Here is a 13,267-nt window from a genome sequence, read left to right on the forward strand (position 1 = left end):
AAAGTTAAAGTGAGATTTATTCTTAATATTTGATCAGTAGTTTTTTTTTTAAATAAAAAATAATTGAACCTCTGGAAAACTGGGAATGAGGTTAAAACAGTGTAACAGGATCTTGGGATTTCTAAACTTAATTAAATATATTAATAACTTGGTTAGTAAAGATACCACAGGAGAAGCAGTTAGTTATTACTGACTGTCCTTTATTATGTGCAACAACACATTTTTGCCTGTTCAGCACTGAGGTCACTGTTTCCTGTGAAATCCTGCTGTGCAGTTTAAGACTCCATAAAATCTTACAACAGTTTTATAACTACCATCTGTATCTCTGATCATAGATCAGATAACACCACAGCTTGACAAAATTTGCTAAGATTGCTTTGTGGCTGAATGCATCAAACAGCGTTGGTTGGCCAATAAATGTTCTTTTCCTGGTTTTAACAGTTTAAATTAACTGGATGGCTACAAAGAAATTATCTTATGGAAACACTTAAAATCTGTCAAACTCCAACAGATGTAACAAGCAACACTCAAAAATGGTCTTCAATCAATATATCTTGAAACAAACCAACAAAATACCATATCCAAGATGATGGCTCAAAAAAATACTGGTTAGATTACGATGCAAAAGGGAACATATCTTGTAGGATATTTCAAAGCCAATAATGAAATTAGCTAAGGTTTAAAAACAGGGTAAGTAACTTATGTCAAAGAATTTTTCCTCTTTCGTTTCTTTCTTTCTTTTTTTGGGGCAAATTTTGAAAATTGTAACATCTGAAGTAATAAAGTGGGTGCTACTTTCATCCCAGATATCATGTAATAATGTACAAGCAGCATGGAGATGTGTACTGCATCTCCCATGTAGCATACACTGTTTTTTGCACAAAACAAAGTTAGAACAACAGAGCCACAAATAACATTCTAACTTGTGCCTTAAGTGGATATTGATTAAGCTGAAAAGAAAACTTCTTAAATGTAGTGTAACTAATATTCTTTTATTGTATGTATTGATAGCCTCAGGATAGTTAATAATGCATCTAAAAATTGTAAATTGGGCCAAAAAAGAACTGTACAGTTTTACCATGGTATTGTTGATGAATAGTTTTTATTCTATTATAAACTTATTGCTGTGCCTTTTCTCATTAATTTATTTACCATGATGCTATTAATTGTGTACAGTTTGTTAGTTGGTAACTAGTATGATATTATTTGACAGTAAAGCTGATGATAGTCAGATTAGTGCCCTCCTACAGTAGCATACACAATAAGACAGAATAATGTGTTACCAGGCCTTCTATTGGTCATTCTTTGACAAGTTTTGAAAACTCTGCTTTGATTGGTTATTTATACACTAATATTTTCATGAAATTAAAATTACTAGAAACAGTTTTTAATCTTGCATTACTTTATAGGTTTCATCAAAACCATTTTTTTTGAGTGATTTTATATCTAAAAAGAAGAAGAAAATATTTTACACCATATATTGAAGGTGTTTAAATCATTGATTAGTTTAGAGATTATAAAGCTTTAATGGGCTTATAGTGTAGTTTAATAAAAGTGTTTTTTCAAGTAATCTACATTAATTAGTACTAAACTAATTAAGGCCTGAATGTGAAATTAAAGAATTAAAATGATTGAAAAATCTGAGAGTTGGGGAAAATTTTTCTCCCCCCTCTTGCCCACTAGCCATGCCAATTAATTCAGTCAATTATTTGTGCATTTTAACCTAATCTCAGTCAGTCACTTTTGGATATTTTATATGATTATGTTTGTCTGTTTCATTATATTTCATGACAAATTAAAGCAAAATATAGTTTTAATAAATAAAAGTGCACCATTTTATTGTCTACCACCAAGTTTCCTGTTTCAAAATCTTTTTCTGTAGCACCATAGTGTAAACTAAGTTTGCTGTGAAGTGTTTTGTAATGCCCTTTGTAAGCAGACTACAAGTTGAAGTGAGAGTAATTATTTAGAGTTATGAGGAAAATTTTAAAGCGTGAGTGTGTCTTACATTAGTGTGTGCAGATCTGGAAAATCTGGAATTTTGCCTGAAAAGGCTGGAAAGGAATTTTGAAAGAATGTCATAACCTTGTCAGTGCATGCTAGTATACTTGTTTTCCTCGTGTAAAAATATAACGTGTATCTTGCATATATAAAAATATATATTACTATGGATTTTTGAAAATTAAAAAAAACAAAAAACTGTCGACATTGTGATCATGCTGTGGTATTGTGCTGTTTTTAATGGGTGTATATTTAACATTAATTTTCTAGTAATTATCTAATGCTGTTGAATGGCTACTTGTATTTCATATTAAAAAGTTACATATAAATTTTTAGACATTTTTGTTAAAGCATAAGAACTAGATTACTGTGTGTTGTAGATGGGTCTCACAACCTTGGTGATCCCTGGTCTACCATTCCCAACCTACCTTCATCCTCGTACTCTTATACACCCTCAGTGACAGCAAATGGCAACTCCCATCTTCCTTCACCACCTTCAGCCTTTAATGGTATCCATCTTGCATCAGATGGTCTGGTGAGTGTATTTTGTTTTAGCTGTATTTTTTTCTTACTTAATACACCTGCAAGTTCATGTACACTTTATCATTATTTTCTTATGTATCACACTTTAAAGAATTTTGTAAGACATCTTTCTCAGTGAAGGAAGTTACTTATTTTTACATTAGTGTATTTTCTCAGTATTTTATTCTTTTTCTTATTTAATGCATACAAATTCATATATGGTGGAAAAATAACATTTTAGGGATATCCTGGTATTTTGCCTGTTGACGATCCTTCAGTTATTTCACAAAGTCTTCCGCCCATGTCCAGTTTTCGGGGTTCAACCAGTCACACCCCAACAGAAACACATTCAGCAACTTTACCAGATCAGTTAGTAGCACAACCATCAAGCCAAACAGAGGATGCACTTGGCAAAGCTTTGGCTTCAGTAAGTCAGTTGGGTTATTGATCTTGAATTATAACTGTACCAGTGGTGAGAATTAAAAACAAAGCAAACTGTCTAAATCTGTAATTTAAATTCCACATTTGAATCTCACAATGGCTGGTATGGGTATTAACATGTTTTAGGGACATGTAATCAGCAATGGTCATTTGCAAGCTCTCTCTTTGTTAACCTGAAAATGACCTAGGAAGGTTGAAACATTGTTCTCTGCTTATCGATAAAAGTGTTAATACCCACTTTTATAGCAGCCGTTCTGAGGTACGTTTGTGTTTCTAGTGGGTTTCTCATCATCAAGAAATTCCACATTTATTCTCATAAATTAAAAAACAATTCGTATGGAGCTAGATAAGGTTGAATCAAAAACTTAAATAGTGTTTGTTCATAGTTCAATGTGAATACCTGAATCTCATGGCAAGGTATCATGGAAGGATTTGGAAGTGCATAGTATTTTTACATGTGTACACTAATTACTTATTATGCTCCAAAGAAGATTTACTACATATTAATTATAGATAGAGATCATATTGAGATTATAATAGTACAACCATTTTAATTTTAGTTGAAAAAAAAAGTATTTTATTGCTGGTTAAACCTAAATTAAACAGAAGTTTTAATATAATTAACAAAAATATTTCATAGTGAAAAAAGTGTCTCTGCTAAAGTTTTTTCAACACAATATTTAAACTAATCAGTTCATCGACCTTATTATATTATGTTCGTATTGTCTTCCCCAAACTCAAAATGCACTTTAAATTTTAATGTAGTAGTACATACTAAATGCCTTGGCAGTTCAATTTTAAACTTCTGGAAAATAGCATTGTAAATCATAAGCTATTGTAGAACATTTACACTAGAGAGAAATGTTGTGTTTCTTGTAGCATGGCTGTGTGAATCTTGAGGAAGGTATGCCAATTCATTTTTTCAGTTATTTTAACCTACTGTGTGTCAGACTATTGGTACTAACACAATCCTGTTTTATTTCTGCATATATAATATTAACCTTATGTATATTGGCCAGGATCAAAGTGAGCATGTCATGACCTTTTACAAAGTTAGATGAAAATTTAATCTAGTTTGATTATTGTCAGCTTATGTCAGTAAACTGGGTATCAAAATGTAAACTATAATTAAAACTTTTATATTTTATCTATGTATCAATTACTTAGTTTCAAAGAGAGATATTTAAATAAATTGTTTTTTCTCTGGATCACATGACTCTTCTTCACCTGCATGTTGCTTTAGGCATTTTTCCTGATATCCTGCATTTGATCAAGTTACACAGATATTACTAATACAGAACATAAAACTTATAGTCAACAATCTTCTTGCTTTATTGAATTATAAACCAGAAAATCAAACACACATGCCAATGTCCTTCTTTCTAGAAATTTCAGTAATTCTTTCTAGCATTTGCTCTTAGATTATCTATAACCAACAGATTTTTTCTAATTTACTGTTTTTCTTTTAAAGCTGGTTCATTTTGGTTTTGAATATTTTGGTCTACAGTTTTATTTTCTGTTATTGCTAAGTTACCTCAACTAGACAGTTGAATTATTTTAACCCACTTACATTTTAATTAGGAAGCTACTTAAACTATAATAGTTAAAGGATACTGTATTATTATTTTGTATTCCAGATTGCAAATGTGAAATGAATAAAAATTAAATGCTGACAACAGTCCTATCAAAAAATTAGGGTTAACTTTTATCAAGATTTCAAGACTGACAGCAAAACAAACAGACCTACAATAAAGGACAAAATTTCATGTTTTTGTGTACTTTTATATTTATTGCTATAAAAGTAACTACATTATAAAAATAATTATAAGTTAGGTTACAGAAAAAACTTAAAGGAAAAAATAGACAGATGAAAAGAAATATGCACAAGCTGCTCCTGTGTGACATAAATCAATGTTTTGTTTATTGTGACCTGCTTTTGACATGATTTATTACTTTGTTATGATAGTAGTTAGGCACCATTTAAAATAAAACAATTGAACTGCCCCCTATGTACATAGAGTTAAAAATCTGTTGACTGGAAGTAATAGAACAAATTGTTCTTTTTCTTTCTCTCTCTCCTTCATCATAACATTTATGTATACTTGTGCTATCGCTGTACGTGACTCATGACTCATGACAACGTTCACACTTTTTAACGCTTTAATCTGTACTGTGTAACTTTGGATAATATAATCTTAGTTACTGATGCATTTTAGTAGCACCTTATTGTATATCGATAATTTACTTAAGGTAAAGGTCTGTTGAGTCATGTATTTTAAATTGATTAATGTGATGTATAACAGATAAAACTATTTTAGTGAGTTTAGATTATTTTAATTGACCATGGCACAAGTTTATATTTACTGCATGACATCTGTAATACTTATTTCTGTTATTTCAATTGTTATAAATTTTTATTTGAGGCTCATGGAAAGAGGATCTTTCATTCTTGACAGACACTATTTCAAGCCTTGTTTTGACTTACACATCTTGCCCTTTACAAAGACAAATGATGAAGGTGAAATTAATATAAGGTAAATGTTGAAATATATTTTCAGTTATATTCAGGTTAACTTTGAAGTATGCTTTCAGATATATTCAGCAGAACATACTAGTAGCAGTTTCTCATCTACCCCATGTACACCCGTTAGTTCTCCACCACCACTCTCAGGTTAGTTTGTGTCTTTTGTAAAGTTTTGCTACAAATGTTTCAGTATTTGTTAACAAAGATAAGCTCAAATTACATTATGTAAAGAAAATTTGATAATTCTTTATTACTATATTGTTTTGTGGATCTTTTTTTTTAACTATTCACATTTTAAAAACATGTTTAAGAAGCACAACTTAGTTCATCACTGTACATTCTTTGGTAAAATTCGTCTCAACAGCAAACTTCTGATAATCAATCCTTTTCACTCATAGTAATTTATGCTATGTATATATGTGTTATTAATGATTTGAACTTTAATAGTAGCTTCTGTATATTTATATATTTCAGTTTGAAATATGGGAAGTTGTATCTTTGGTATTCTAGAGCTCTTTATCATATTTTTATGCTTAAAATAAAAAAAAAGCTTATCCTATCTTTTCTAGGTGTATCACAATGGTCTCGTGGAAACAGCTCTCAAAACCTTACTTCTTCATCGTATACAGATAGTACCATGCATCAACTGGTAGGAAACTGGCCCTTCTTTTTAATGAATAAACTTCATGACAATTCTGGTAGATCAAATCAACTTTAGGATAATTCTTAAGATCACTGTTTTTGTAACTCACACTAACATCAACTATATCATTTTCTTCATTGGAGCATGACAGTAAGAGTGTGAGCTTTTAAACTTATATTCTGTTTTTGCTGTTAGAAGTGTAAACTGTGTATACTTTATGATTTTTTAATTGTCTTAGCTTTGTTATCTATTTTTAATGGACAGTTAACTTATTCTGTTTTGTTAAGGAGAACAATTATATACTTGGTATATGTCTTTATTTGTTATACCATTACAGAGGGAGGTTTAGGCTTATAATACAGAAGTTTCAGGAAAGTAATAGATAAGGAGAGGTAGGCTTGTACAACATTACTTTGAAACTGTTACTGCAACCAAGCTCAGTATTATTCTATCAAATTTTCTCTTGGTGACCAATGTGGAGAATAGTATGCTTCATACAGTACTACATTCAATATTGTAGTTTATAGTTTTGCTAGAAACACTGATGGATAGAATGAAGGTCAAAAGTTTGAGCCTATGAAGTGCCACTGAACATGTTTTGGATTTTCAACCTTAATGCTCTGTGCCCAGACATTAGTCTTTGATCTTAAGTGTCACATAAAGACACTGTTTAGGTTGAGAATAACAAGTAATTGTATCTTTTGTAGATTCCATAGGAATTTTTCTGAGATTGTCTCAAATTTTGTTTTTAGGAAAATTATATTAGTATATTTGCATGTATTTTTTTTACACTGTTCTGTAAATTTTTGTGTTAAAATTAAACTTCTGGCAATCTTATATTAACTCTCTCACTATGAGTAGGCCAAAGTGCATGTCGAAGATTGTTGAGAGTTTTATATTGAAAAGTTAATTTGAGCTACTTTATTATAATTGTGCACAAATACACTTGGTATCAAAATATGGTTAATAAATTAAATTCTAATATTATATAAATTTCAAGTTTTTAATTTTATAAGGAAATAGTTTTAAAAAATATTCAGTCTCTCTAGTATGAGAATTTTAAAATTTGATATGTAGGTGTTTCTCCTCTCTTCTTCAGTTTATTTACCATTCTTAGCTTTCGATCTTTTTTGTTTATGGAGATATAAACTAGAAAATTGAACCTGTTTTCCGCACCCACCCATCACATCCTTTTTTTAACAAAGTACCAGTAACTCTCTTGCATATTTTCTGTTTTTATAACCAATAGAAAAATCAAAATTTTAATCTATCAAATGACATATTGTTTTCTATACAGAGTATTGTTTATTTCATCTCCAGTTTGAAGATTATATCATTCATCAGCTTAGTTAAACTTTTATTAAACACTCTTTTCTCATAGTTAGAAAGCCAGAAACCTTGTGAAAGCTATGAGGCATTGTTTGCTTTCTGCATGCTATTATTTTGTTTTCTTAGACGCATTATTTACTTACAGTGTACTACTACCATTAATGCAATAAAAATATGCTTGACTTTTTTATCAAACGTCAACAGAAAAAACAAACAAACTATTTCTTGTTTATCATATGTAAGTTTCTAATTTTTAAGTTTTAGTTTAGGTATGGTTACATTCAGTAAGATAATGAAGAATAATGATTTGCTCACAAGCATCTTGTGCAGTGTGTAATTCAATGTAGTAACTTGAGCTGTGTGTTCACCTGGTGGTTTACAGTGTATGACAAGTATTTGGCACAGGTCAACAAGTGATAAATGAGCAAAATTTAAGTATAACATATACACTGTTATGAGTTTTAAGCTACTTAGGATGACTAATTTTAGTTTTCTATTACAGTTTGCAGTCATTTCAGGAAGAAAAAAGGATAACTTAGATTTATTTCATATTTTTTATGGTGGTTATGAGTGTAGTCCACTTGACAGAATAGGTATAGAGTTACAGTAGGGAAAATAACAGGTGAAGTGTAAAGTTTTGATAATGGTACCTTACCTCCCAATAGATAATAGCTTTACCTTTATATCCAAATGTTTTTGCATGCTACAAACCTTGAAACTCCTACCTACCCCATAGTTAATGGGATTTAGTGCATTTTGTTTGTTTGTTATTATATGACAACCCTCTACTAATAGTAGTGCAACATACCTTCAAGTTGCACATTAATCCTTCTATATATCCTGCTTAACAATCACATTTAGTTAGGCAGTTTGAATTTGTGCTGATTTATGTGATTTTTTTTTTCTCTAAGTAGAGCTTTACATCTGTTTATAACCTGGTAAATTTACCTATGGTTTGTATTTTTTCTAACTTTTTTTTTATTTTGACTAGTTCACAGTCGATTATGGACTTTGAATTTTGTGTTATGACTTCAGCTACTATTGCCACTACTTCTACGAGCATCATGAGACAGGTTGCAGGAGTATGGATTTTGGCTGAGAATTTTTTGGGCATCATTTTAAGGGAGACTTTACATGAGTTGCCCTTTCGTCTCCCAGTACTGTCCAAGCTCCTCTTGTCCCTATAGAACCTTTTCCTGACAAGAAGGATTTTGACAGCTTTTTTTACACCTCCAACTTATGCATGCCAGTGATCTTCTGAGGAATCAGTCAGGCCACCTCATCCTTTTTTTTATTGTTATAATTTGGATTTTTCAGGCCTGTTACATGCAACTCTGTCATCCAATTGCCTTATCTTCCATCCTTCTCCCAGTATCACTGTACATGCTGAGAATTTTGTTTCTAGGTTGAGAGTGGATGCCAATATGCCTCATTCACTATGGAATTTATATAACTATGCATTGTCTTACCATCAGACTGATAATCCCTTTCTAAACTTTCAGCAGATGGAGTCACTTTTTCCTGTGTTGGAGCAGACTCTGGGAATCCTATACATTTATCCCAAGCCCAGTTTTTTGCCTTCATCTTGCCCTCACATTCTTTCTATAGTATCTTTTATTCATACACTTCCTTTCTGAGGCTCTTCCCTTTTCATTGATGGGTTTTTGGAAGATACTCATTACTGCATTACCTTCAAATTGGGGCAGTTATTCTCCTTAGCCTTATCCCTTCATCATGTTTTATTTGTTGTTGGGATTTCCTTGGTAAGGATGCTGCCTTTTCTCAGGTTTGACTACCACTGACAAATCTTCATAACTTGTAAATGGTTCCTTTTCTCCATAAGTCTGTTTTTGGTGGTAGTCCTGAAACTTTAAATTCATGTGTGGAATTTGCGAGGCAGCGTTTAACCCTTTCTTCATTGGTTGCTTGTTTGTCTCAGCCTGCCCCTTTATCATTCTGTACCTGTTTCTTTTCTTTCATTCTCTCACCCATTTCCTATACCTTACTCCAGGGGTCTCTTAGTTCATCATTTAGCTTGCTGTTGCACTCATCACTGCCAATAGTTCTAATGATTATCTGATAGCTTTCAGCTTAGGAGGGGTGAATTTATCCAGTTTGTGTTTACCTGTAGTAAGAGTTTATTCCCAACCTGTTGGGTGATCCAGGTTATGTATCACAGAATATTTTTCCTATTTCTCTACCTACCACTATTGTTTCTAGCTCCCACATTTTTCTCTGTATCTTGGAATCCTGCCACCAGTTAGAGTCTTTCACAGCATGCTATAGAGCCTGTCAGACTTCTTTATTTACAGGATTTTATTCCTGGCTTTTTGCCATTTCCAAGAATAGCTGGGAACTGGTCTCTTGTGATTGATCTATTCATCACCATTTTTGGGATCTTTCCCACTTTACCATGGGATATTTTTTTCACTTTTTGGGGGACCTTTTCTCCGGGTAAGAATGCTTACCTATATATTCCCATTTCCCCTCAGTCCACATACTATCTTCAGTTTTTCCACAACATGGTTGTGTTTAAGTTTCATACTTTATCCTTCAAGCTTGTCTTAGCACTTCAGGGATTGCACTTACACCACTGCATAAACATCTGGCTTCTTTTTAATTCCCTCTGAACTAGTGTCTTCTCAACACACTTATCTGCTCTTGACAGAATCAGCTTAAATGGGTTGTATTCTCAAAATGGAAAAATCCTTCCTGACTCATATCCAATATCTACCATATTTGGGATTTAATCTACCATGGAAGCACTTATTCCCTTAGGTTGTGCACATATGCATTCTCTTCAGTGAACATTACATGATCAATGGAATCCCACTTGGGATCACTTGGATTCCCCAATTACTCTCCCTTTTTATGTCTTGAATAATCTCTGTTGGTGGTTGGACAAAGACAACACTGTGATAGGGATGCTTCCCCCCCTATCCATGATGCTTTCCTCCAGGGTTGGGGGACATGGTTTGATCAACAGGAAATATTAAGACAATGGTTGCCATTCAGAATATCCTAACATATCAATATTTTGAATCTTCTGTCAGTCTTGTATGCTTTGGATCAATTTCTTCCCTTTGTAACAAGATTGTCTTGACCAATTAGGCAATTCCACCATTGTCTCCTGTATTAGTAACCAAGGAGGCATTTGCTCTCATTCACTTTATTGGGTCCACATGTTTCAGATTCATTTTTTAGCACAACATGTTTCAGCTGCTTTGAACTTCAGGATGGATTATCTTTGTTGACCTGATCAGATTTGCCCTCAAGTTTTCAGTGACTCTGCAATCACATGGGGTTTCCCTCATCTTAATGCTTTTGACACTTCCATCAACACAAAGTTTCCTCTCTTTTTTGCCTTGATGGTGGATGCTCTCAGTTAGGACTGGACTAACCAGTTCCTTCATGCTTTTACTCAGCTTTTTTCCAGGATGGTTTTGGTCTTTTATTCCACTTTCTATCTGGTCCTTATGGTTGCTTCTTACCATCTGACACTACCTTGGTTTTCTCTTCTCCTTCCTTTACAAACAACTCCTACATTACTTATTTTTCTCCCTTTATCCTTCCTCTATCAACCTCTGTCATCAATCCTTCGTCCTACCTTTCACAACCTCTGGCTTCACATCTGTCATTTATCTGGTTTCTTGTGAGGAGATTCGGATTGTTCTCATGTATCACTTTTCATTTAGCCCATTCTGTTTCCCCTTTTCAGTTTATTATTGTAAGTGAAACATCTTCTGCCATTGGGCTTTATGTTATTGGTTATCTCTGTCTAAATCCGTTGTTCCTCTCCTTACAGAATTTTTTACATTGCTGTTTGATCATAGGGTTTCTATCTCATCCACTGCTGGTTATCGAGCAGCCTAGTCCAGTACCTTCCATTTTGTTTTACCATTTCCCCTTTATTGCATTTCTTCCAGATTAGTTAACCACCTAATCAGGGGGTTCTCCTGAATTGGAAATGTCAGTATTGTTCTTCACCCCTCTCTGTTTGAACCTTTTTTCTCCTCTTCTATGTATCATTATTACTTGTCCCTCAAGATTTATTTCCTACTTAGCTTGTGGGCATTGTTAATAAGATATTTTTGTCATTAACATTTTGCTAACTTTATTCCATTTCTCTTATGGTTTCCTTTATCTGGGTCAATCTTTCTTGCCCAATACTTTGGCAGCTCATGCAGGAAATTCTTTATTCATGCTCATATTTTCCTTCTGTCCATTTCCTACTTTTATGCTCAGTGTGATCTGGATAAACTTTCATGTCTTGTCTCTGCTTTTCATTGTTATATTGCCAACATGACTTCATTCCATTGTTCCCAATACCACCATTTCATTCCCTGGAACCTTTCTTCACTTTGTGACCTCTTTCCTCCTAATCTTACAGGTTGGGTTAATCAGCTTATCAGACTGGCATATTCTTCCTTGTGATGGTGGAACAAGGAGGCATCCTTCTAATTGTGCTCAGTTCCATTCAGTAGAGAGTATGGTGGTGGAATGCACCAGTGCCAGTGGTGTAGATTCACCACATTGCAGTTCACCCCTCCATTTGGGATTCCTCATCTTACCATTGTCTAGAAGTTGGTTCTTAGTGAGTAATTTTGAATTAGAACAGGACCAATTAATTTAAGTACTCACACATGCAGAGTTATGATTCTTTATTTTACCACATGCACACAATTTTTCCTTGTAAGTTTCACCTCTGTGCCGTGGGTCTTGATGGTTGAGGTTGTACAGACCTGGTTCAATTCACCTCATGACAATGGTTGCTCATTGAGATAGCTGGTCATCCATGCACTCAAACTTCTAAGAGGTCCTATTTGGTATATGATGCTGCTCTAGGTAGTTCTTCTTGGCACTTCACCGGTGTGAAGTTCACACCCAGAAGGTGATGTTTTGCAGGGTGGATTCAGTGCAGTTGGATTTGATGTGAACAGATTAATTGGAACACCCCTTTCTACTGTCATTCATATGGATGAGGCTGGTTATGGATTGGTGCACTTCTGTTTTGTTGAACAGTACAGAATTTTTTCCTCCTGTTCTACCCAATTTAAGATATTATGTGACCCCCTCCTACATATGGTCTGGCATGTCTTTGATGCTTGGTCCTAAGGGACACATCTATTTTAGCTTTCCCCACCATTCTTTCTGCAGAGGGAGACCTTACTTTCATTCTTCTCCTGATCTATTATTTTAGAAAGTTCAGGAGATTGTGGAACTGGAAAACCCCAACTTTTTTCTCATTTCTTTGATGTGTTCCTCCAAATTTTCCCTGTTTATACAAAACTTACTTCCACACAAGGTGAACAGTATACCTGGTACAGAAGTGGTACAATTTCTTTTGTGTGTTGCTTTCCCAACAGGGATTCACATGCCATGGATATTTTTAAGAACCTTTTGAAGAATGCCCATCTATATCTTTTGCACCTGTCTCTCCTCCATTTCAACGTGAGATTCTAGCTTCTGTGTGAGAGAAGGTAAGGTGCTGTATCAAAGATTATTATATTCCTACACTGAAAATATATTTATTATAGGTACTTACCTACTCTCACACTTCCCTCACTACTACCAGTACCTTATTTCTGCCTGGTCTTGAAGTGATGGTTGGGTGAAATGAACAGATGGAGTAAACAAGGTCAGGAGAGTTGTCACATGATAATGTACATACAAAGGAGCAGTGAACCACACTAATTATAGTGTAGTTGGGAGTTTCAAGGCTAGTAGCATGTAAAAGATATTTGCATACAGAGGGTAGCACTGAATAATAAAAGTTATCATATGAAAGGAGGTAAGTACCTATTTTC

General features: G+C 33.6%; 1 protein-coding gene across 12 annotated transcripts in view; it reads left to right on the forward strand.

Moving 5' to 3' along the window:
* The window catches only part of LOC143222481 (transcription factor 12-like), an 82,380-nt gene that overhangs the window by 55,894 nt on the left and 13,219 nt on the right, over positions 1-13,267 (forward strand). For 10 of the 12 annotated variants that reach the window (XR_013012264.1, XM_076449074.1, XM_076449075.1 and 7 more), the window contains 4 exons: positions 2,382-2,536; positions 2,765-2,950; positions 5,557-5,635; positions 6,058-6,137. Coding sequence is in view for 11 of the 12 variants with exons in the window: in XM_076449074.1 (XP_076305189.1) it covers positions 2,382-2,536; positions 2,765-2,950; positions 5,557-5,635; positions 6,058-6,137 (500 nt within the window). In the remaining variant the exon portion in view is untranslated. The remainder of the gene's footprint in view (positions 1-2,381; positions 2,537-2,764; positions 2,951-5,556; positions 5,636-6,057; positions 6,138-13,267) is intronic. The other 2 variants (XM_076449078.1, XM_076449081.1) reach the window with 1 other exon arrangement.

Source organism: Tachypleus tridentatus, chromosome 8 (genome assembly GCF_004210375.1).
Source record: "Tachypleus tridentatus isolate NWPU-2018 chromosome 8, ASM421037v1, whole genome shotgun sequence".
Taxonomy (NCBI): Eukaryota; Metazoa; Arthropoda; class Merostomata; order Xiphosura; family Limulidae; genus Tachypleus; species Tachypleus tridentatus.